The sequence below is a fragment of the Pholcus phalangioides genome, unplaced genomic scaffold (assembly GCF_987345545.1).
Source record: "Pholcus phalangioides strain wild (caught in Gottingen) unplaced genomic scaffold, Ppha-v1.0 ptg000010l_1, whole genome shotgun sequence".
NCBI classification, from domain to species: domain Eukaryota; kingdom Metazoa; phylum Arthropoda; class Arachnida; order Araneae; family Pholcidae; genus Pholcus; species Pholcus phalangioides.
The window spans coordinates 43,965,379-43,992,388 of record NW_028301603.1 but is presented as its reverse complement, the minus strand read 5'-3'; the positions used below and the strand labels follow the sequence as shown (position 1 = coordinate 43,992,388).

At 36.4% G+C, this 27,010-nt stretch overlaps 1 protein-coding gene across 1 annotated transcript; it reads right to left on the bottom strand.

The window, feature by feature from the left end:
• Window positions 1–26,762, bottom strand: Sras (Ras converting CAAX endopeptidase Sras). The gene is made up of 9 exons (XM_089238500.1): window positions 26,540–26,762; window positions 17,348–17,450; window positions 11,733–11,813; window positions 9,310–9,370; window positions 5,664–5,722; window positions 5,103–5,208; window positions 3,987–4,055; window positions 2,132–2,194; window positions 1–937 (listed from the first exon to the last, which is right to left on the bottom strand). The coding sequence occupies exons 1-9, from the start codon at window positions 26,626–26,628 to the stop codon at window positions 741–743; spliced, it is 828 nt and encodes a 275-aa protein (XP_089094626.1). The 5' UTR covers window positions 26,629–26,762; the 3' UTR covers window positions 1–740.
• Between the last annotated feature and the right edge of the window lie 248 nt (window positions 26,763–27,010).

Here is a 27,010-nt window from a genome sequence, read left to right as displayed (position 1 = left end):
ATCTTTGCAACGGCCAGTTGTTAAAAAACCTTCGTAACACTTATTTTCCTTATTTATGCTGTCCTTTCCTAAGTTTTGAACAATTCTTGAATTTGACTCTCTTAGAAAATATTGCACTTAGAAACATGTAATTTTTTTGTTGGCGTCAAGAGAGATAGGGCAACAACTTTCTAAATGGAAGTTATAGGATAAGGGGACAGTGTAAAAATTTAGATGTTTTTTATTTTGTGTGTATGCTGTATACATTGTATTTCACTCTCAAAACTGAAACAGGGTAATTTTTAAACACCTTGTTTTTGAGTATTTTTTAAATTTGAATCATAACTCTATGACATACAGTTGATGAGACAAAGGGTACATTAGCACTTACAGGTCACCCTGCATATGTGATAGTACTATTAAATGAATATACCAGCCAAAAATATTGATAAAATCTACATGTACAGTTGTATTCTAATTTTCGGACCGCGGCTAAACAGTTCAGATGAATCTTCATACAGGTGCTACATAGTATTATTATTCTCATGACACAAAACATTTTCCTTTTAACAGGTTTGGCAATCTACCTTATTTGAAGACATCACAATATCAAACCAGGTACATTCATTACAGGCACGCGGTGTATCAGTTATAAATTATATATATATATATATATACTGTACATATGACATAATGTGTCTCTTTTGTATTATTATCACAAAACATGGCTACCTCAATGGTACGAAAGATAAAAAGAGGGGCTAGGAATAAATCTCATTGCTGTATAACATCGGGTGAGTCAACCTGTTGAGCAGAAAAGCCCAACATACAAAGCCACATGCGAACATTGTGATGAGTATTGCTTTCATCGGTTGTTTGTACACCAGAACCAAGCCGAAGTCTGGAAAGCCCATGTGGTTGCAGAACGCATGCACTATGAATGGGGACACAAAATGACCTGTAACAAGGAAAAATTATCAGATGGTTAATGAATTTAAAATATAATATGCAATTATAGAACTCCATATAAAGCTGAATCAGATGAGGTTTTTGTGACTGTTCTCTGATGAATGAAAGTTTTTGGGCTGAATGAATGCTAGAACTTTGCCACTGGACTTATCCCGTTGCCAAGATCTCTTACAGCCCAGCTTAAGTTTTTTTGGGCTGTAGGATGTCTTTGGTTTTAGCACTTAGTCACAACGTTATTCTAATTCCAGTGGTTAGCCTCATAAGGTGGTATTTGCCAATCTGAAAGTGTAAGACCTTTGAGACTGAGGTCTTTGCTGATGTTAACGCATCAGCTTGGATGGAACTACCTTGCTGTGGCAGATCACTGTTTGTTGATGGAGTTCCCTGTCGGTTGGAAGCGCTCCCATTGGTTCCCTGGGGTGAAAATTAAATTCAAGGAGATACAGTTGCTGGTGCGCAAAGACTGTTTAGTTCCCCCCACAGAGAAATGAGAAAATACAAAAACATCCCAACTGCTTCAACAGGAGAGTGGGGGGGGGGGGCTATGAAGATTAGAAAAGGTTTGAATCTATGTATTGAGGAACAAGAAACCAGCACTCTCATTGTTTGATGGATCAGAAGGACCGTAACTAGGATTTTCGGAAAGATTTCACCAACCTCCCCAGTGTAAAATTTGATAATTTTATGACAGTTGTTCTCACCCCCCCCCCCAAATTTGCTGCGAAGCTTCCCCCAAAGTTTACTCCCCAGTGTAGTTGCTACCGCCAGTTTCAGCCCTGTGGCACCTACAACCTAAATGATGCCATAGGTGGATACTTGTGGGGACAGGGGTTTAATGAGGTCATCATCCCTTGTTTATGAAAAAAATTGTATTGGCAGCATAAGCGGATACAAAGCAGGGGCAAAGGTGGATTATTGATCCCACCATACACTATATTATACATAGGCGCTAGAACCTGGGGGCTGAGCCTGATTGAGCTCCCACCCAAAAAATTATAATAAATGCACCCCCCCCCCCCTCTCACTCTGATGCACACTGGGCTCTGAGAAATGGGGCTACAACCTTGTCATCCCAAAAAACTTATATTCATCAACATAGCAACTTTTCACATACATAGAAAAAAAACACAGTTTTCACATAGTTTTATAATTTTACATAGCATTACATAGTTTTTCTACTCACCAGTTCTAAGGAATAAAAATGATGAATATGCCCCAAAAACAGTGGTGAAAAGGATCTGAAATACTGGAAAATACGGTGAATAATTATTTGGTTTAAAATAAAAAAATATATTTTGACCAATAGATCTATGGATTCTGATAGAAAATGTGAGAGTTACAAATGAAGCAGCAGCAACACAGGTAGTATGAGTTTTTATGAACATACAAGTAAAATTACATCAAATGCCCTTCAATTTAATCCCGAGCAAATTCCCGTATATTTTCTAAATTTTATAAGAGCTGATAACAGCAAATTAGATGATAACAACCAAGAAGAGTAGTTTCTGTCGATCACTGCAAAAGAGTGCCGTATTTTGTAGTGAATCCAGTCTATCCTGTATGAAATGCACTGACTCCACTATGTTATAGCTACTTTGCCAACAAAGTAATATTTTCTTTCCTATAATCATATATGCTATTTTGTGTCAGAAGTTTTGCATCTTCGTGAAGTGGCCAGTGTCTGATGTCTAGGCAATGTGGGGCCCAGCACTTTCCAAAGACTCTCGACTCGAACAGCAGTGCTTAGTTGCACTACATATATTGGGTAGTACATATTGTATAGATCAGAAGTGTCTTCTTTAGGCTGCAGGTCAAATATAAGAGATGACTACCACTTGTAGGCCGCAAGCAGATTAACTTATTCTGTTGTGTACATTGGTATTTTCTTAAGAACACCTTTTGCGGGTTGGAACCTTTCCACTAGCTACATTTAGCCAATGAGCTGAAGGTTGTGCACCGTCCAATATAGACCAATCAGATCTAAAAACCTTGGCAGAATGCATGTGCATATGCTCCGTATGCCTACAGCCATTGAGGGTAGAAAAATTTGCATACAATAAATAGTTTGGCCAACAAACATGTGGCAATAAATATTTAAGTAAAATGCTGATGAATGCCATTTTCTAAAAATGTTAGTCATCTTTCTTGCTTTTTGTCAAAATCTCTTTGTGGGGGGGGGGGGGGAGACCCTTACAGCAGAGTCTCAATTTATCTGATGTAAATGAGACCAGGGCCACTTCGGATTGCTGAAAACCTCTGATTATCCAAAAAAAAACTAATAGAAATCTACTTTCAGAGGGGGGAAAGACCCTTAGACATATGAATTTGTACTTATTGTTACCCATTCTGTTTCAATTCAATGGATTAGATCATTAAAATTAAGGCTGCCAAGACTAATGGCTTCTTTACAAGGGAAGCAGATAAGAGCTCTCATACCTCTGGAATTTGATATGAATGGTTTTTTTTCACACCAAAATTTTTAAAAGAGGATCATGTGGAAAATTCTGGCAAAGGCATCCACCGAAATCTCCAACCTAGGAATTAAGACCCCTTTGAAATTGAAATTACTTGCATTTGTTGGAAGAATCAAACTAGATGAAATAAAGTGTTGTTCATGAAAAAAACAGAAAAGAGAGAAGTTTGAGAAGGAATTTTGAAAAATTTCAACACCTTCTCAAATTATTGAGACTATTATATTTTCTGAATTGATAGTCCCACCAATTTATTTTTTTCCCATGCCATTCCTGTTTTGAATCTAGTTTTTTTTAACGCAGCACAGTTTCAGCATACTTGCTGTATTGGCCTCAAAAAGAAATCAAAGTTAAGATCAGAAATGAGAATCAGACTGTATGTGATAATATTCTAACTGTACAAATATCTTCAATGAAAATCATAGAAACTTCTGAGAGAGCTTAAGTCAAAAATCGAATAACTAATTGTCAACAGAAAACATGACATGGTAGTGCATGTTAAATACAATTTTCATACACAGTCTCATGAAAAAAAAGAAGACAGGTTCTGGCAGATTAAATACTCACATGACTGCATGATGGCAGTTTTCATTTGCATTTGGTGAGCTAACCTTTCCAGTAGATGATGAAGGTGAGCTGCAATTATTAAAAGAAATCTATTTACTGCACTCATATAATGGATGAAAATCATGATAGAACCCATTAACGGGTACGAAAATTATTTCAATCAGAGAAAAATTAGGATTAAGGTAGTGGATCTTTTAAACATTTAAAGGCTGACTTGACAGCCATTCTTGTGTGAATTGTGATGTATTTTTCCTATAGCCAATTACTGCTTTGTATTCTGCTTTGTTTTAACAATCAGACATCACTTTGAATAAAAAATTGGTTTTGCTGCTCTGAGATAAACAATGATGAGTCTGCCCAGTTATCTGGGCATAAAGCACCACACCACTCGGGCGCCACAGTTGCTCAAGCCTTGTGGCAGTCTTTCTTTCTCAGAAATACATTGCATGCACTGAGCAATGTGCATCAGAGTGGCAGTCAGCAAGGACACAAGGGTGGCTCCTGGATCACTTTCTAGGAGGGAATCAAATCCGAGATGAAAGGGCGAAAAAAATTTACATAAACCTTTATTTTTAATAGGAATCATTGCGAGGGGAAATAAATTTCAGAGGGCAAAAATATGTATGCACAGGTAGAAATTTTGTTTGAAGTCACCCCTGCAAGGACAATTATGACAAGCTTGTAGGTAGCCCACGATGTTCAGGATGGGCATGTGCACTAGTTAGGTCTTTCTTTTCAAGAAACTCTTGAGCTGTTCAGATTAACAGAGATTCTTGTGTAAGAACTCAAGGCTCAATAAGTTGAATGAACACAGTAGCGAACAAAAAACTTTTGAGCTGCCATTAGTTCAACTCACTGAATCATCTTATAAATATAGAATTCTCTGGGGTCATGTGAAAACTTCGACTTATACAGATATTCAACTCATCAAAAATTACCTGCATATAAGAGCGAATGAAACTGCTAGCAACAGGGTGCTTTAATTCACCTTAGAATATCATTGATAAATTATTATCGAGAAAATTTTCTCATATAATAATAATGCACTTCCATGTACAACATGAGCAATGTATATTGAAGTTATTATCACCAACTAAAGGAGATAAAATTACTCACCAATGCCAAAAAAGAGCGGACAAATGAAAACTGAATAAAATCCGAAACAGGGCACCAAAATCGCCATCATACAGGCACGAAAAGTGAATTCTTCAGAAAATGGCGCCTGAAAAAAGAGACATAATGGTTGAATATAAGTTAATGTATCCAATCCAGTTTATTGACAGACATTGAAACCATTGAAATCAGCAGATTTTCAGTAACAGGATTTGAGAAAGAAATACACATATAAATAACAGTTCTATAAACTAACACACAAGAGAAGATTAAGTTCATTTTGTTTCCTTGAAGGAAAAAATTTCGAAACAGCCTCACATTTTATACGAGGGTTGGGCTAAAGGGTTGCTCTTGGTATGCACGGTTTATTAACACTGGTGGTTGGCAAGTCTGAGGTATTCTCTCTGCGTCAGATAATTTCTGCGATAAATTCTGTGATTCAATCAATGAATATCAAAATGTCCATCCTACAGAACAGACTTTGTACTTTTGTAGACAGCAGCCAACAGGTAAAAAAAAAAAGAGCATCATTCCATGAGTACACGATACATAAAAGCCACTTACAACGAAGAAATCCCGCAGCCATATGAGATCGGTGATACACATTTTCCATGATTTGACACCTGAAAAACATACCATAAACATTAACAAGAACTTCCCGTACATTTCAAAAACAGTGTTTTAAATTCCAAATTTCAAAGCCATATCTACAAAAATAATACAAAATTGTTGTCCTCTGTAAAAAGACAAATTTCCATAAGTATCAAAATCAAGATGCTCAAAATCATAGATGTTCAACCTGCGGCCCTAGGAGTCAGTGATTGGCTGTTCAGAGGCAACCAAGGCATTCGCCTAGAGATGTCTAGATAAATGTAGATTTAACATTAAACTTCTGCACACAGATGTGCAGTGACACGTTTTTTTAAAAATTCTAATATAACAGAAAACCAGCCTAAAAATGCCAGATTATAGAAAGTCTACTGCAGGGCTTGACAAGCGTCTGGTCAACTATAAAATTGGTATTAGTGTCTAAAATTTTCTGAATGTGATTGCTAAATTGGAGTCGATGAATGACATGAAATTTTCTGATTTCATGGCAGTCTATCTTTTAACATAAGAAATTGATATTTACAGTCCCAGAAAAATAAAAAAACCCCATTATTTAGGACTGTTTTTCATGAGATTTAAAATCATTCCAAGAAATTTGAATTAACAGGATACATTTTTCTGACACGATTCATTCAAAAACATTTAATGACAATGATGTATCCCTACATGTTACACAATAATTACAAATGTAATACACCCCCCCCCCCCTAAAAAGGATTGAAAGTTGATAGATCCTTGTATCTATATATTTATATTCTTAGAAACAGGGGTACATGTAATGAACAGACCAACAAAAGTAAGCAGGATGATCTTAACACAAGAAACCAGTCGATCACGACCTATATATCCATAGTGTTTGATGCAAGTGGGGGCATAATACAAATACAAATACAACGCCACAACAGGCAAATTGCCCAACAAGGTGGCTGACTTAAGAACATCATGGATCCCCGAGCCATTTTTTGGAGGCGCTACCTACTACTGCTACACCACACATGCACCCTGCCCACACCCCCCCCCCCGCGGAACCCCCAACGAATTGGTACATGCGGGAATGTGTGTGTATGTGTAGCGACACCTGACGTGAAGTGTTTTTTGTTTCTCTGTAATGCTTGTTATGTGTAGTGCTGCCATCTGCCACCAGTTTTTCTAACTATGAGTGAAGTGTTATGATTGAATGATTTATCGTTGTAGGACTGTTGCTCTCTGTGGCGAGACTTTTTAACGGGGAGATCAGCTCGCATTTGCGACTTGAAGTTGGGAACCACAGAAAACCAACTTCAGCCGACCACCACTGTGGGGTTCGAACCCGGATCCTCGCATCGCGAGTCCGTCACTATAACCACTCGATCACCACAGCGGCCCACTCGACCACCACAGCAGCTAAATGATTGTTATATCATTTAATTGCAATAAATTTACATTAAGTTTTGCTATTTCTTAAAAGGCTCAAGATGGCTTTGCGTGTAGGGCGAGTCCTTTCTCATGGTTTATATTCTTTGAAAGTGAAAAAATTCAAGGGCTATTCAAGCACTTTTTCAGGCAAAAATTAAAAATTCGAGGACATTCATATCGTGGTTGATAAAAATCATGATTTTTTACAAAAAATTAAATTGGATTTTTTAAAATTTATATTCCCCATTTACTCATTTTAATTTCGAGTTTGAAATGCTAGTTTATTAAAGATAAATACTTTTTAAAACAACTATAGTTTTAATTTCAGCTTGTAGACAATATTAAGTTCTAAAGAGAGAGGTTTTGCTTAAAAAAAACACACAGTTTTATCAAAGGACATTCAGCAGAAATCATTTTATGTTTGAAACGCTATTGAAATGTGCTTTCAATAAAAATATCAGAAAGCACATAGAGTCATATATGTAGGATGACCATGACCCATATATATTTTCCAGGACATTTCCATATTTTCTGTAATTTTGGCCTCTCCCGACTTTTTCAAATAAAATGTACTGTTATCTCATGAATTTTCAACAAAGCCATTTGAATTTTTATTCTTTACTGAAATTAAAATTATTTTTCCAGCTCTATAAATTATATTATGATGATTATGACTTTAAATTTGTATTTTTGTTTCACATATTTTCCATGTTAGCGTTTTTTCCCCCATAGAATTCATTTAAATCTAAACTGCTTCATTTTTGGTGACAATTGGCGATTTTGCAGTATTTTTATTGAGGAAATATGGTCAGCCTATATTTATGCAACAAACATTCATTAATATATTAATTCAATAGTTTTAAGTAATATCTTAAATGCAGTGTTTTGCAACCAGATTTTATACGCAACATCTTTTCAAGCACAGAAATACCTCTGGTATGGGTGACCATGTCCTGTTTTAAACATTGTCACTCTACTCATTTTCGCCCCAGTGGAACATGGTTTAGGATGGGGGGGGGGGGATTTAGTTGAAGGAGGAAACAAGAATTGAGGGAAGAAATTCACATATAAAAAAAGTTTTCAAGCACTTATAACCACTTGAAAATGGTTATTATTTTTTTCAAGGACTGCAGTGATTTTTTAAGGACTTTCAGACTTGAAAATGAACCTTCTTTTCCCAAAGACTTTCAAGGATTTTCACGAACTGTACGAACCCTGTTTCCGCCATTCTTTTTCATGCACCTTTTTTTAGCTGTTCAGACTAGCATTCTAATGTATCAAAAAAAAATTTCAGCATAAAATATGTTATAATTTAAGATTTTACTGAAGTAACTTAGGTTTCTACTTAAGTTAGTTTCCACTGTAATTTAAGTTTCAAAATAAAAGAATCCATTCGTTCATCTTTAGATTTAGGGAAACATTCTGATACCTTGCAAAAGATGAGGTGGGGCAAATCTGGTCATGTTATGTGTATGTTACGTTAAATGTGATAAATCTGTTATTATGCATACTTATCAATAGCCTTGGTAAGTTTGATAAATTTATCACTTTTACTGGTGAATATGCATAATACCCAAGCACCATTGGTGAATTTGATAAATACTGAAAACATTATCAGTTTTACTAGCAATTATGCATAATAACCAAGTACTGTTGGTAAATTTGATAAATACCATAAGCCTACTTGAAATTTATCACCTTTATTTGTGATTATGCATAATATTCTTGCCCTGCCAGATCTGTACTGGGTAGGATGGTAGCATCAATTCTACAAACAAACCTGTATGTCCCTAAGAATGGATCAAGGGTACATTCGATTGAATTATCTTTAATTATGCACACTACACTGATGTAATTAGTGAATTCAATAAATATGAAAAGATTCCAAATGAGTCTAGTATGTGTGATGTGAATATAGTTGGATCCTGATATGATAACAAATTTTATGATCGTACCTTCATATTATGATATAATGCATATATAAATTATCATGTATTGTATATCATATAGTACGATTTATCATATTTACCAATTATGTGATGCTTCATTACTATGCATGATAGCTAAAAAAAAATTGGCAAAATTGACTAATTTTGGGAAATTCATCAGATTTACCAAAATGCTAAGTGATAATGTATAATAACCGAATTTACAACATTTACTATAACATATGTATTATAATTTCATAAAATCCGGATAAACTTACTAAACATCTGACTATACATCCCCTCCATCAAATGAAGACAAAATGGTCCCATGAACAGAACCTAATAAAAAAGAAAGAAAAACAAAATCTAAGGTATCATAATAGTAAATGAAGATGCTTATTCAATGACTGATATACAACCAACCACATATAAATACGAGACATAATTAAGTCTAAGATAATTCCACCACATTCTGTATATGGTGGCATATATTTATGCTCCAAGGAAGGAAAATCTCTATCTCCTCTGCAGCTGAGTGGTGAGAGCACTCGTCCAGCAAACGAGGGGCCCGGGTTTGACTCCCTGTAGGGGCAGAGATGAGTTTTTCCTTCCTTAAAAATCAACATCTCAAAAAATAAGCATCTTCACACAACATCACGTTTTCTGTATGGGGCCATTGTAACAATGAAATACCCTCATTTCCTGATGCAGACCTATGTCAAGTCCCCCTCAACATAGGACCACAAAAGGTTAATCCAACATCCCATTGTATTATACAATACAATACAATACAAATACAACGCCACAACAGGCAAATTGCCCAACGAGGTGGCTGACTTAAGAACATCATGGATCCCCGAGCCATTTTTTGGAGGCCCTACCTACTACTACTACACCACACCCCCCCCCCCCGCGGAACCCCCCAACGAATCGGTACATGCGGGAATGTGCGTGTACGTGTAGTGAAACCTGATGTGAAGTTTTTTGTTTCTCTGTAATGCTTGTTGCTTGTTATGTGTAGTGCTGCCATCTGCCACCAGTTTTTCAATGCCAGAATTAGTGAGATAGTTTTTCTAACTATGAGTGAAGTGTTATGATTGAATGATTTATCGTTGTAGGACTGTTGCTCTCTGTGGCGAGACTTTTTAACGGGGAGATCGGCTCGCATTTGCGACTTGAAGTTGGGAACCACAGAAAACCAACTTCAGCCGACCACCACTGTGGGGTTCGAACCCGGATCCTCGCATCGCGAGTCCGTCATTATAACCACTCGATCACCACAGCGGCAAATTCATAGCGGCATGTAATAGCAGGAATACTGCACAAATAGCAGTATTCCTGCTATTACATGCAGATTATATCAGATTCTACAATATCAAAGGTCAAACACACTTAAGGATGAATTTTATTAATTTCCTTTGCAAAAGAAAAGGGGGGGGGGGGCAGAGTCAAGTTCAGACATTGTATTGGTTAAATGATCTTTGAAGATAGCCATGTTGGGTGAAAAATTAATGATATGGACAGAAAACATTTGGAACTTATCCTGCTGGCCATTATAATGGAATGATCACAATAATGCATGGTTGTTATAACAAGCTCCTCAATGTTATAAGTTAGCCTAGCTACTTTAGGCTATTACAATTGGCTGCTTTGGCCCAGAGCAAATAAATGTCTATGTCCTAGAAATTGACTCTTTCAAATACTATACTTAGGCACATAAACTCTGGACCCTGGTTGTTGTGCAGCCCATTTTAGAATTTCTTACTTAGAAGAAATTAGTGTTCACAAACAAGCAGTAGGCAAAGGAGGAGATGTTGAGTTATATATAGTCAGTAATGCCAGGTTTTTTTTAAACGCCCCTCAAAGTGGACCCGTGAAAGTTTTGGGTATTCTTATTTCCTCTTTTTATTTTTTTTCCTCACACTCCTCTGTGACATATACCTGTGTCTTTCCTGTTTCTGCGTCTGATGAGAGCTCTCATCTTCTTCCTCACCATCAACAAAAGCCTCCAAAACATATCTATACTCCATATCTGGGGTGTTGTGCATTGGAGAGTTAAACGTATGTTGTAAAGCCCCAAATTAATCAACTACTCCTCAAGGTAGGCCATGCATTGTAGACTCCCTGCCTTAGAGTTTTGAGATGCGATTGTGTTTCTATATTTCTATTAAAATTTCACACACATTACATAAGTGGCAACAGAAATAATACACATATGAGATTCTGTGACAAAATATATATATTTTATCACCAAAATTGAACGAAAACCTTGTCTGAATGATATTTGACATTTATTTTTTGATGACTTACGATGAAAAACTTGAACATCAATTTTTTCCACTGGAATGACTTTTTGCCAGTTTTACATTGAGATTTGTATCTCAAATTGCAGTTTAAAAAAAAAATCAGCACTGATCTGCTCTCTATGGAGGAAAAAAAGGAACTACATATGTGTGTGTGAGTACTTCAATGGCTGTAACAAGGTTTTATTTTGTTCTTACTGCAAAGTTGTGAGTTTTTGATGTACAAGGTTTTTATTTTAAGCCAATATATAACATATTATGAAACCTTTAAATAATGGATACCATGGAGCCAAGGATTTTGCAAGGCACACCCATTAATAGGAGTTGTCTTCTAATACAAAGTGTCTATTACGGAAGGTTCACAGTATACAATATATGAATTGCAGACGTTTACTGACCATAGTCAACAAGAGAGGATACAGAACTGCTTGAGACAGACCCTCGCTTCTGATTCCAATCAGCGTCCAAAAGCTGCAATCCTATAGGATTGTGAAAACAAAACCATAATGATTAATATAAAATTATAAAAAAAAACATTATTTTATTCATTGATATCTAACTTTTCTGAAGTTTATTCCCAATATTTCATTTTACAAGTTAATAGGAAAGATACAATTTGGCATTAAAAAAAGGCGTCCATTTACCAGCTTAGCTAAATTGATGCATTATTTGGCCATGTTGGTGAATAGATGAATTTACCTAAAATTCTCTGCTTTTTTTTCTATTTCAATTATTTTCTGTCCTTTGATAATTTTGAGATTAAGTCCTGTAACATATCATGTGAATGAGTGAAAACATGTATCTGATGGACATGTATATAGGAGAAGTGCTCTAGACTTCTCTTATTGATATCAGACACAATTGTGTGATATCATACGCATTTGAAGAAAATAACCTAAATATAAATTTGTGGAAAATCACTTATCATCCAGGTACTCTCAGCCAGTAATTTAAATAACAGCTCATTGCATCACCTATATCTTTGTTTTTCCATGATATTTAACTGCAATTCTCACAAACGTTGCTCTATATAGTTGGCAATCAAATTATGAAAAGTAAAATCAATATCTGTCATGCATGAAATACTTAAAAGTACTTGTACATATAGTATAAGTAAGTAAACATACATGCATACTTACTTTCTTCAGATGCTCATATCTCCTGAAATATCAAATGGTTTCATTTCAAATCTCAGTATAATGTGTGATTTTTGTTTGAATTTGGTTGAAAAATGTTATGAGCAAAAAAACGTGAGATGAAAATTATAATATTTATAAGGAAAATTTATATCTCCATGAATGTATGTGCAGTTTTCACAAAAATGCATACAAACATTGAAAATAATAAATTAAATATATTGAGAAAGTTACAAATTATTTGTAGCTTTTTCTCTGTGAGGATTGATCAGAAATATTTTTTTCTTATTTAATTTTTCTTCGATCCCTAATTTCTTCATTGGAAATTGCAACTACAAGTAAAGGTTTCACGTGACTAAAATTTCAATACAACAATCCATCAAGTATTTTTCAAGAAATCAGAAAAAATCCCAAACTCCAAAGTGTCCTATGAATTATGGCTATACAGTGCAAGGGTGTAGAGAGGGGGGGGGGGGACTTGGGGGTCTGGTCCCCCCCCCCCCGAAATGTGAGAAAATGACCGAAAAAAGGGAAAAAGATGGCCAAATCCATTGTTCTGTCCCTTTGGTCCCCCCCCCCCGAACGAAATTTCTGGCTACGCCCCTGATACAGTGTATGTCAAGGGTGGCCAACTTCTCACTGTTCAAGGGCCACAATAATGGTCAGCTACAGCATCACAGGCCACATCAGAAACAATCCAGTGTATGAGCTGTACCAGAAAAATGACCCAGAATAGTCATAATTTGTGTACATCATAAGTAATTGGTAAAAAATGATCAAAATAAAATGCCATTAAAATTTTACCCTGGTCTTCATAAACTGATACATAAACTGATGCAAAACATTTTTGCTATATTTTTCTGCAATTATTTTCATCCTTTACTCCTGATTTGGCAACCATTGGGGCCACACAGGGGTTGAATAGATGCTCAAAGAATAGATTCATACACTGGTAGACTTTGAGAGGAGTTTTATTACTGAGATGGAAAGCATGCCAAAAGCTAGCCGTGTGGATAGTATTGACTATCCAGAATAGGTAAACCCATGATGGTACCAAGATAAAATGGACTTTTATTATTGGTATGAGCAGTGGCTGAGTTATAGGGGAGCTTAGTGGGCTATAAGTCCAGGGCAGCAAGTTCAGAGAAGCAGTAAGTTTGAGGAAGGATAAGCCAAGAAAATTGGTAGAATGGAAGAAGTGTGTCAAAATTTACATAACCCTCAATTAATGCGACCAAACAGTGACCTAGAGCATTTGCAAACACTTGAGTGCGCAAAAGAGTTACCTAGAGTGTGTGCAAGCATGTGAATGACCAAAAGAGTGACCTAGAGAGTGTTAAAGCATGTGAATGACCAAAATTACGATCTAGGGCATCTGCAAACTTATGAATGACTGAAATAGTGGCCTAGAGTTTGTGCAAGCCTGTGAATGGCCAAAAGAATGACCTAAAGAGTGAGGGACCAAGTCAGTGAGTAACCTCGAGAGTGTGAAAGCATGTCAATGACCAAAAGAGCAGTGTGCTAATCTAGAGCAGTGTAAGCTTGTGAATTACCTACAGCATGTATAAATGATCAGAAGAGTGACTCAACAATGAATCATGTCAGTGAGCAATTAAAAGAGTGACCTAAAGTATGTGAGTGATCAAAATAGTGTGCAAGCATGTGAATGACTAAATGAGTGCCTTAAAGAGTGTATGAGTATGAGAGTGACCAAAAGAGTGACTTAGAAACACAGGTGTACTTACAGGAGCAGAGGGAGACGAAGTGGGTTATTGCACAGGATGGTGAATTCAAGGAAAAAGTAATCAAGAAAATTAGACTAGAATGGGGAAGGGCAGCAAATTTCGTGCAGCCCAAAGGCTTCAAAACCATAAATGTACCTCTGGGTATGAGAATATATGACTTTTATTATCTCAGAATAGCGGTATTTTAGTTTGAGAAAGTGTTCGTCTGCTTCAATGTGGAATGCCACCAACCTGCTTTGTCAAAATTTAGAGATAACTGCATCTCCGCTTTCGACACAAGAAATCATAGTGTCAGGGTGTGGAGCTCTCTTGTTCAATGGCAAGATATGAACCCAACCCATCCAATGAGACATTTTTGGAATTATTAGGATATGAGTAGCCTATAGCCAGTTGTAATTTCAAGGTGTCATTGTAAGTTGGTATCCACTTCCAAAAAGTTTTGTCACTGTGAGCAGAACACCAAATATCAATTCAGCTACAAATGCAGAGGCCACAAAAATTTAATCTGCTCAATGAATTAACGGAAATAAATCGGGTAATAGTGCCCATAACCAACTTAAAGAGCAATACGTGTGTTGGAATATGGAAAGGCAGCGTGATATCATTTAATGGAGGGTGCAAGGAGTGTGGTGCACCCAGGTGGCAGCAGCATGGGCTTTCGTTGTGAATAAAATTTTAAAAAAATTTCCATTAGTAAATATTCCCGTGGCGTCATGCTTTTGAGCCATGCTTTGACAACAGATGTGTTGAGCAAACTTGAGAAAAAAGACAGGGCCTCGGACCATAATACCAGAAACAAGAATGTACTCTATCATAAGGGGCAAGTGTGCATTTTGGTGCTCACAAACAGTAGTAGATCCAGAACAGTCAAACAAACACGAAGAAAATAATGCAGCTTCTCATTTGCCCAGGAGCACCAGAAACGTCTTTGAAATAAATTTCTTAATAAAAATCTCATTATTCAAATTCAAATTTCCTTTATTTAAGATTTTTAAACACAGTTACAAAACATTTAGGGGCTAAGCAAGCTTGTGAGCCCACAAAACAATATCTGATACATATCTGTCGGCATAAATAATGAGAGAAAAAAAAGAAAGAAAAAAACACACATACATATAACACCAAGAAGTAAGTGGCAACAGGAATGGAATTGATAAACAAAAAAATTTGACATTTAGCAGCGTATGCAAGATAAAAGAAGATTACACATTACAATATCAAACAGATAATTTAAATCTTCTTGAGTTAACAACCAAGATTTTAAATTGATAAAAAAAGATGTACATGAAGATTGTTCTTTTATTAACTGAGGAAGTAAATTAAATATTTTGGGAGCTAAATAAAGGAAAAATTTTTGCAAACGAGTTTTATTTGGCCTTGGTACCTGTATAGTATGACGTCTAAACTGCATTCCAGACTTATGTAATTTCAGATTGAGATGGCCACTTCTTTTATAAAACATTTTTAAACTTTTATAAACGTACAGATGTTGCAGAGGGAGTAGCTTTAATTGATTGAAAAGTGGAAATGTATGCGTGAGTCTATTTTTACTCAGAATGATACGGATGAAGGACTTCTGTGTGACAAAAAGTGAAGAAAGATTGCTGAAGTATGTCCCACCCTAACATGTAATGCCGTAACTCAATCTAGATTCTACTAACGCAAAATAAAGAAGTTTTAAAATGGATTGGGAACATTTATTCCTGATAAAATAAAATTTCCTAATATTCCGATTTAATTCTACACTCCAATAATTAATATGTGTTTTCCAGGATAGTTTTGAATCTAAAAAAATCCCTAAATACTTAAAGGTGTCTACTATATTTACAACTGTGCACATACAATCCGAGATACAGCCATCTGTCATACTATGATATTTTAGGACACCAAAATCATCGAAAGCACCAGAACCAAATAACATATATTTAGTTTTATCTGTATTTAATTTTAAATTATTATTTCTAAACGAGATATTTATTGAGTTAAGATCATTTTGCATGTTATTCCTCAAGTTGATTGAAGAGCTTTCTGAGTAACAAAGAGCTAAATCATCAGCAAAAGCAGTGATTTTTCCTTTCAAATTAAAGTTACACAGGTCATTTATATATATTAGGAATAAAATAGGTCCAAGTACTGATCCTTGAGGTACACCAGATGTAATTTGTCTTTTAGAACTCAAAACGGAATTTACTTTCACACTTTGAACTCTGTTAGTAAGATATGTTTTGAAAAATTTAAGTGGCAAACCCCGAATTCCTGCATATTCTAGTTTGGTTAGAAGAATACTATGATTCACGGTATCAAAAGCTTTGCTGATATCTAAAAATAATGACGCAACTTTACAATTATTGTTATCTGCTATATACACATTTGAAAGAAAATTAACAAGAGCGTCCTCTGTACTTTTTGCCTTTCTGAATCCAAATTGGTTCTCACTAAAAAAATTAATGCTGTCAAGAAATTTAATTATTCTGGATTTAATTATTTTTTCTATGACCTTTGAGAAGGCAGATAGTAAAAAAATCGGTCTGTAATTATTAACAAATATTTATACATTATATGCAATATTTATGGCGGGGGGGGGGATAAGTGCAAGTAATGATAGCTCATTAATAAGCACTGTGCTCTTTTGTGACATAATCAAGAATGGCAAAATGATTCCTGACAAAAAAAAAGTTAGACAACTGCTTTGAAAACGGAACATTTTTAAAAAAAAAGCGGGATGCATATATGGTCATTCTTATTTTTTTCTTGGTAAAAAATAGTGTGCAACTTTCTTATAAAAACAAAATCGGTTTATCTAAAGGTCCCGTACGCTATAGTCTGGCCACCTCCTCCCCACCACGGGCACGTTTAGGGACAGCACACAAGGCTTTGCACCTGGGCAGTGGGTAAGCTCGAGCTGCCCCTGGTGTGATGAGAATGCAGCTAATTAGTATCGTCACTAGATATAATGTATGTAAATAGTCTGTTAATCAGGTTTGCTGTTGGGAATGATGGCTTAAATAATGATAAGAAAATCAATTTAATACAAAGTAATTTGACCTAGTCACGGGCAGCACAAAATCAACTCACAGGTTGCATACAACTTACAGGCCAGCTGTTGGCTACCAGTGGTGTATGTGTACTTACACTGAAATATGCAGTATCTGCAAAGGCATACACGACTATGGATGAAACAAGCGCTGACAATAAAATGCTGACGAATCTCTTCTTTATAGTCGACGGATGATCTCTGAAAAAAAAAATCAAGGAATCTCATTGATATTTTTGTACAAAATTAAAATCTGAGAGTAACACAGAATTATTTTTAACCTGTACAACATCGGAAAGGGAGAGGCCAAAAAATCCTGGAGAATGAAGGGGGTTTTTTTTTTGGGATAAAAATGCTTAGATTAGAAATCCGGCTGGTGCCTAAATTTTGCTCTGATTCGTCAAGCCTTGGTGTAGACCAGTGTTTCTGAAAGTATAGCGGTATCCTATCACTTGGTTTAGCATGTGGAAGGAAGAGCAATGGGGTAAAGAATCCTTTCTGAAAAATAAGGGAATATAGATACACTACCATGTTCAAATCACTTTTTATCGCGGGAGAATAAGTACAGATAGAACCTGTTATTTTGGTGTTTCCTTCGAAGTAATTACCCTGAGCAATTAATTATACATTCTAGACATCATTCATACACAGCTGTAAATGCAGATCGCAAGTCTCTTTGCCAAACCTCCCAGTGCTTTGTTGCTGCTCTTTTTCGGAACCCGAGAACCCCATTACCACTTAAGCAAATTCTTCATCCGAGGAAAAATTCATATGGGTACATAGGTTCGAAAGAAGTGCAACGAGCAGCGATGAAGGCACCACTACTACTAAACCACATGCACCTTGCCTACATTTCTCTGCATAACTTCTAATGAATTGGTACAGTGGTTCCCAATCTTTTTCAGTCCGCGTACCTCCAGCTGGCTCAGTTCCTTTCCACGTACCCTGAACCCCGAATCCTCCAGACTCCCTCCCTCCTTCCAATCTGTTTCGACCAGTACAGTTTGAAGTACAAAACTTCAAAACAAGGTACATGTTGAATTAAATTAAATAAATTCATTACTTAGCTCTTTTTTTTCTTTTTGAAGTAAGCAAACAAATTAACATAAAGATTGGGAAAAAATTAATGTGATGTTTTAGACTGTGTTGAATTACAAAGTTTTGAAAAATTAAGCTCAAAAGAGGATAACTGCAAACTCAAATCTGGAGCTGCGTTCAATTTGCTTCTATATTTATTTTTTAAGCTCCGTGCTAACAAACGGCAACAAATGCATTATGGCTTTTCTAGAAAGTTCAACATATTCTCACCACGGAAAGCCCAAAAACTGACTAGATTCACCATCCCACCATTGAAAACGATCTTCAGAGGGGTATCTGATGCGAGCTCTAGCGATTTCTCCTTTTCTGGAATCGACAATGAAGCCGATTCAAAATAGTCTTCTTTAAAAAGATTAGATGTCCACCGATCACCCATTTCCCTGGCTCTGAAAAATATTTTTCAAACGAGGACTTTAATTCTTCCAAGTGGCAGACTGTTAAATTTAGCCCAGCCTGCGACAAGAAATCGTGAAGTGTTTCAAACTCTTCCTAAAAAAATGGCTACCTCATGCTGAAGTTCGAACAGCAATGTCAGGACTTAACCGCGGGATAACCACCTAACTTCAGTGTGCAAAAGCAAAGCGTTGTGAAGACTGTCCATGTCTTCATACGACAATTTAAACAACCTGTAGTTGGTAGGATTCACCTTGACAACGTTGACAACCTTGACCGTTTCATCAAGAAAGGTTCACGAATTTGGAGAGGCAATGGTTTCGATGCAGGGCTCTGTCTGTGAATATAGCAGTGAGTCTATTTCATTTTAGGAGCAATTTCTGCCACGTGTGCATGACGGCCTGAGTAGCAACTTTCCGTGGATTTTCCTCCATCTGTTGTGAGCCCAATGCATTTTGACCATTGAATTCTTTTTTTAAGGAAATAATGATTAATTGCTTCAAATAAATAAGTCTTTAACAGTCGTACGACCCCTTTAACCAGTCAAGTGGCAATGACGAATATATGGGTCATAATGTTTCCAATCCTTGAGTGGTGATGACGACTATATGGGTCAAACTTTTTCCAATCCTTGAGCGGTGGTGACGAATATATGGGTCATGGAAGACCTGTTCCTTCCCCCTTGATCTATTGTACATTGACTGACACCTTCAACGCCTCCTAATCCTTCAAATGAATGAAGCGCTCGGTTGAACAGTACAATGAATTGGTTATAGACCGTCACAATAAATACCGTCTGTACAGAATAAGGTGTGGCTTTTTTACTGGTATCTTGAAAGAATGCTAGATTGTTAAAATGGAATTAGGGAGGGGTGGTACAGAGAAAGAGAGAGAGAAACTGTTTATCTTTCCAAGGAGGGGAGAACTGTTTTTTCCACACTTATATTCACAACATGTGAAGCTGTACGTCAAAATTTTTCTCAAAAATATTTTTTTATTTTATTTTAATTTTTCAGTGAAATCTCGATATAACGATATTCTCGAGACCATGAAAAATATCGTTGTAGAAGGGTTATTGCTATATCGAGAGGCGGCACTTTAATATTAGGCTATAAGCATTGCTAAATAAGACGAAAAAATATCGTTGTAGTAGGATTTATCCATAGCCCCTACAAGGGGTGGGCTGGCAAGGCTGCAGCCCTGGGGCCCGGGACGATTTTCATTATTTTTGTTTTTTAACGCTATAAATCCATCATAAAAGGGCCCGTGAAAGTCTGGTCGGGGGGCCCGCAAAAGATTCCAGCCTAGGAGCCCTAGTCCAGGATGTGGGGGCCATGGATTTATCGTTGTATCAGTGACATTGTAACGAGATTTCACTGTATATAAACACATAAATAAACGTATGCAATCCACTAAAATCCAACAAAAAGTTTATTGACTGGAAGATGAAATTAAAATTAAATTTTTTTCCAGAATTTATTATTTTTTTTTTAGAATTTATTCTAAGTTATATGTATATAGATTTAACTTGAGACTTGCATAATATTTCGTGCTATTTGTTAATACACAATTGCTATTTTAATTATAAATGTTTTAATTATATTTTACAAATTTTTTAAATACAGTGGAACCCCGCTACAACGATAAGCGATAAATCCTTCAACAATGATATTTTTTTCGAGTTTTGTGCGGAAATGTCACTACTCTAATGTTAAATTGATGCCTCTCGATATAATGATAACCAATATACAACGATATTTCTTTCTTGGTCTGCATAAATAAATATATATAAATGGGCAGGGCCGCAACTAGGGAGCAGGGGTGTAAGTCGATTGCGCAGAAGATAAACTGTTTATAGGTCGATTGCGCTCACCCCAATATCCAAACAATCCGATTTCCAGACTCGGTACAATCGACCTGTTGGGGGAATACAAGCACTCCCATTTTCGGCACAATCGACCGAGCCCTGGGAGCAGGCGGGCCTCGTGCCCTGGGCGCTGGACCAGAGGAGGAGCAAATTTCATTCTCAAACCTTACCTTCAACATTACAAGGGGGGGGGGGGCAAAATGCGCACTTGCCCCGGGTGACCAAGCATCTAGTTGCGACCCTGCATAACAGTGGCGAAGCCCGAAATTGGGCAGTTTGCCCAGCCAATGTCCAAATTTTGTGCTTTGACCGCCCCATGTATCGATTCCTATGATTTAGGGTCATCACCACGTTGGCATAGTGTTTGGTGATAATTGTGACCATTTATAATTACGGCTAGCGACAGCAACTCTAACGATCAAAGAAATCGGTATATCGATATCTTAGAGATGGATATACCAATCAGAAAGGCTCAGAAAGACCGTATCAGAAAGACATTTTTTCTCTTTTGAAAGCAATAATAGTCTATGTGACTTGCATCCCACCAAGGGAACTAAATTTTATAAAGAAATAGCTCGTACGCGGTATACGTCAAAACCAAGACTTTCTTTATTTGAAAACGTATGTGATGTGGCCTTTTTGAAACATCGTCCTGCATGTTTAATGTCTTCGAAAGCAAAATCTACTGTTGTATCCGACATCTTAATTTCCTCAATTTTTTCTTTTTTATGTGAAATTTGAAAGAAAAAAATCATAGAGAGATGTCGGTTTGTCAAAAATAACATTGAAATTGACATGTTTTCTGAGCAGCGTCAAGGCATGAAACGATCCCCCCAAATATAGAATGTTTCGTTGGCGTATGAAAAGGGGGTTTGGGGTTCAAGCTTTGGCCGAGATTATAGCGTTATTTTTCAGTAAAAAGTTCACCCCCCCCCCCTCAGAAGAAAAAAAATTTGACCCTTCCTCCCCCCCCCCCACATTCTTGAGAAAATCCTGAGAACGCCTATGTTGTATTTAGTATAATTTTGATACACAAAGCTACTCGATATATATATAGTAGTTTTCGTAATACATACCATGCATGCAAAAAAGAATGGGATGATTGTGGTCCGGATTTGATAATATAATTCCTTTTGTATAATTCTTTCATTCTCTTTGAATGATTCAAAAAAGAGACCAAAAATTGTTTGGTGTTTATGCACTTACTAAAATAAAAGACATGTTTTGTGCATGCATCATTTGGCAAAAATGATTTAAACGCAATACGGTTGACATTTACAATCATATCAAGAAAAATAATAATCGGTACATATTATTTTCTATATAATCACATATTGATGATATAATAACATTCATATGGAATGTTATTATATCATCAATTAAGTTTTTAATCTTTATTTTAATCTATTCATTTTAAGAATGTTCAGATTACTGAAAAATGCGTATCGCTCGTGCAAAATGTGTTATTCGCTTAATCGTATCATTTTCCAAGCTGATACGGATGTAATGAAATTCTCTTATATTGAATACATTCGCTGTTTTTTCTAGCTTCGTTATAAGCGGGTACAACTCTGTGTATGTATGCGGGGTTTTTTTTTTGAATGTGTTTATAGAATCCTATGATAACGCATACAATTTATGCGAAGCGAAAAATTCAATTATATGTGACATTACATTGAGATAAACCCTGAAAAGCAGTTGTTATCGTTGATTCAATTAAAATTTTGACAAATATTCCATTTCTTTTGTTAACTGTTATTTTTGTTTGGTCAGTATATCATCAACGAAAGTAAATTTCATCAAAAGAAAAAAAAATTCTGTAAGATACGTCGCGTTGCTGAACATGCCACCTATCGAAACGAGGCTCAAATAGGCTTTTAAAACGTTTGCGTTTATAATGTATCTTACATTATTAATGGCATGTATTAAATACATCATAATAATTGCTTCCTTCCATACACATAAAATCGATATATTTTACAATATAATCAGTTAGTTTTTTTACGTGAAGTATAAATCATTTCGTGTTGTATAAATAGATTAAATAAAAACGAAGGTATTTTCCAATTCATTGCATATTTCAAATTTACTCATAAGGTATAATATCGATATGTGTAATTAAAATCATCGACTACTGTTATTTTCAACTTTCTAGGAAATTCAAGGTACACCATATATGTATATTTTTGTGCCTTATCACACATAATGTGTGTTGCTTTCATAAATTTCCTATACTGTTCAAAACTGTGCAGCCTTTTCTCTTGCGAAAAAGCTATTCGATTAAACTGAAAAGTATACATTGGAAAAGTGCATCACACTTCTCGGATAAAATGTGCTAAGACTTTAGTGATACCACAAAATGATAAGTCGCATGCAACGTCAGCGAAAGAGGAACGAAAAAATTGCAAGGAAGTGTGATTATAAAGTATTGTAACGTCGTGAAACTCTACGTAGACTCAGAACGGGCTTAAATATTTTTTTAAATAAAAATGAAAAGAAAAACTTTGTTGCGTAATCCCTGATACCCCGTTATAGTGTTGCTGTGCATTTAGAGAATATAAACGCTTCTTTTCGCCAATAAATTAGTGAGAAAAGTACAATATATATACAGTGAAACATCGATATAACGATAGTCTGCGGACTAAGAAAAAATATCGCTGTAGTGGGATTATCGCTATATCGAGAGGCAGCCGATTAACATTAGAGTATAGACATTTCCAAATAATACTTGAAAAATATCGTTGTATCAAGTGTTATTTTAGCGATGTTCCACAGCAATAGGAAAAATGAACTTCTAAATATGTCTATGACCACGACAGGGAGAAAAAAAAAGGCCAGTACTGTAACGAAAGAACAGGTACTGAAGTTGAGTGTGTATTAGTAAAGAATAGGATCACTTTAGGAATAGGTGTAGCCAACCTGTCACTTGGATGGACCCCACCAACCACGCCTTCTCTGTTGTCCTGCATGTTTGTTGGGGGGGATAGCACTACTTGAGATAAAGAAGCTTCGCCACTTTACAAGTATTTTTCCGTATAACCTCACACCGTTTTTCAAATAGAAATCGAAAAACCTTTCACCGCTCAACCGGTTAATGGATGACAAATAAAAAGATTTACTTTGAATTCTCTTTCAAGTACTTAGCAATTACAAGTATCAGAGGTATATAAAACTCATTATAAGAGCACTTTCCTCTGCAAACATGCATCTGACAGCATATTTTCACCAATAGTGTGATTTTTTCCTCGTCTCGCAATACGATAACTAATGTAATAGGAGGTCTCGGTAGCTTTGACAGAATCACTTTTGGAAGATTTGAAATATGTTTTCACGTTCACAGGTGCACGGTATTTCATTTTGCCATTTCAGTCCACTTCCGCAAAGATCTAGTTTTTAGCCACTGATCCATAGCGCAAATCACGTGAGTAGTAGGTGCTTGGTAAAAAAGTTGACGTAGAAAATTGTGGGATTAACATACACACGCCTCAATACAAACGCCCACAACAAAAGTTAAACACAACACGAATTAATTCTTCACTTTTATGCACAGCCCGGCATTGTCAACAATCAAATCTAAAACGCCGAAGAAAAGTGAGCCGAGAGGAAGGATTTCACGAATCCCGATCATAGGTTGGGCGTGGGTGGGAGGAAAAAAGGCCCAACCCCTTCCAGCATACGTAACCCCTCTGGTATAGAAGATTTCATTCATAGGGAAAGGTCAATACATTACAACTGACAATAATTTCTTTTCAATATTTTTTATTTATTTTATTCTTTTTTTAGATGGATGGCCGCCATTACCATTTTCTTTCCGCGTACCCCCTAACGGCCTCCCCCGGTTGGGAACCGCTGAGTTGGTACATGTTAAAATGTGTAGTGAACCTGATGTGAAGTTTGTTCCTGTGTGATGCTTATTATGTCTAGTGCCTGCCATTAATTTTTCTAACTATGAGTAAGTGTAATAATTGTGTCGCTGTAGGTCTGTTACTTCCTAAAGCAATAAGTCTTCAAAACTTTTTAAGGGGGTATCGGCTCACATTTGCACCTTGAAGGTGGGAGCCACAGAAAAATAACATCAGCTGACCACCACCGTCATGACAGTTGGGTTCAAACCTGGTTCCTTCTGATGCGAGTCTGTCACTATGACCACTTAATCACCACAGTGGCAGCGACGAAGGCACTGGAGGAGATGACAAAACGGGACTAGCAATTCGAGAGGGTTACAACAGGACCTGCTGGGAGTACATTTCAGAACAAGCTAGTCCTTCTGATTTTTTCTCAAAGGAAAGCCTCTTATTCCAACCAGTGGAGTTGAGTGAGAAATGAAGGCTCCATCTATCGGTGGTCAATAGATTTAGGCCCAGGTTCGTTAGGTACAGGGCTTACTTAAGAGTATCATGGGTCCCAGGCAAATTGATTTTTCCTGAGGCCCTACCAAACAAATTCTCAAAAATTTTAACCAGATCTTGTTTTTATGAGGCCTCTCTTCGCTTGAGGTGCCCGGGTGGGCCCATGCCTTAAGATGGTACTGGTTAGGTAAAGAACTTGTTTTTGATCTTCTTGGCCCGGATCCAAACCCGTGGAACTTGATGGTAACCTTCATAACTTTTTTGCTGTGCTTGCTTGCTTCAACTGGATTATACTGCCTTCTCTGTTTGCTAGGCTTTAATCCTGCTTAGTGAAATAATATTGCCGTTTCCAGTTGTGGTGAAAACAGAGTTGATATTTTCAGTCTGGTGGGCAGGGGCCCACTTTAACGGCCGAAGGAGCAAAATCCAAGCCTGCACCTCACAAACTTCTTCCTACAGGCATAGTCACTGATAAAGTATTTGGAAACTGTTTTTTTTTGCATATATACTCAAAAATATATACTTGCAATGTACATTGTATTGTGGTATTCAGTTTTTAAAATTAATATTCAGAGTTGAGGCATCATGACAAAGGCAAAATCACATCTATGGTTATAGCTGTAGGAATTTCACATTCCCTCTTACGTATTATTTGCATATTTGCATGCACCTATGTTAGAGATTGGACAAAATGTTTTCTGTGCTAATGCATTATTGAACTATGTGTCATTTTTTCAAACGCTTCGGAATTTATTTTTCTACTGATTTTAATTTTGTATTTTCATTACTTTTTTTTAAATTTGGTAGTATGGGTTTACATGCCATTCAAATTCTGCGTGGATTATTTCAATTTATTACGTGCATTTTGGATTATTTCACGTGTGTGTGCCCTAAGGATTATTTCTATGGGATTATTGCTGTGAGGTGGAGGAAAAAAAACAAGTGAGCGGTGAAAAAAAAATTGTATTTCCCTTTCGCTGGGTTAAATTAGACTCGGCACTTCTTGGTGCCAGAAGGGTGCTTAAAGGCCTATCTCACGATAACTTGCTTGGCGATGCTGGGTAAGATAATTAAAGTTAAAGATAATAAAAGTCTTCGTCAGGATCTGCAGTCGTCTCGAGCCTTGGGGAAGCAATAATTTTTATGGCTTTCAATACAAAGGTGACCGGAACGAGTGCCTTCCTTTGAAATGTCCAAACAGTACGGGACTTCCTTCACGCCAGATGTGGTTTTTGCGGTTTGTCCAAAACAAAGACACTTTTATTATCTTTAACTGTCATTTAGAAGGAGAGAAAGAATGGAAAGGGAAAAGACTCATTTGAAAATTTCAAAAGACGCGCTAGGAACACAGAAAAACAACCAGCACCACCTTTTTCAACAGCAACCCAGCAGAACAACGGCAACGCAGAACACAGTACGTCGGCGATGGCGACTTATCGTCGGAAAAAAGTCGCCAAGTTGGCGTGTCCCTCATACCGAAGCTGTTCCCGCCATTCAATCAAAAATAAGAAACTCTAAAGAAAAATTTAAAAGCCTCATTAAAATTAGATAAAATTAGTATATAATATAGTATAGAGACATGCCTCCCGAAAGGGTTGCTCCATATATACAAGCTTCCAACGTAAGTTAGGACTAAAAACACACAAATTAGGATACTGTAAAAACAATGCATCTCTTAAATTTATCTCTTAATCTATCTCTGAATTTATCTCCGAAATCATTCACCATAAACTGGGACCTAAATATCTCTTCCACGCACATACACACACTACAAAAGAAAAACAAAAACAGACATTTTTTGTAAACAAATAATGTGTTGCCAAACCAGAAAAATACGGGGATCTGCCCTTTTAGAAACACATGACCATATGTCCAATATTTTATATATATACTGGCACTCCATGTTATCTACGAATAAAACTGACCATATTTTCTCGAGGAAAACAGTAATTGATATTCAAATAAAAGCCAATTCTTGCCAAAAAAAAAAAGATGCCAAAAGTCAACAGAGTTGCTAATATTTCTGATCATTGCTTACTGGTCCGGATATGCAG

Bases quoted from the DNA above. Each gene is read 5' to 3' on its own strand.
- Sras (XM_089238500.1), bottom strand. From the start codon at position 26,628: ATGCATTGTTTTTACAGTATCCTAATTTGTGTGTTTTTAGTCCTAACT. The intron at 11,814-17,347 runs GTAAGTACACAT...ACAATCCTATAG, and splicing joins CAGATACTGCATATTTCAGT to GATTGCAGCTTTTGGACGCT. The intron at 5,723-9,309 runs GTAAGTTTATCC...TATGTTTTTCAG, and splicing joins GATGTATAGTCAGATGTTTA to GTGTCAAATCATGGAAAATG.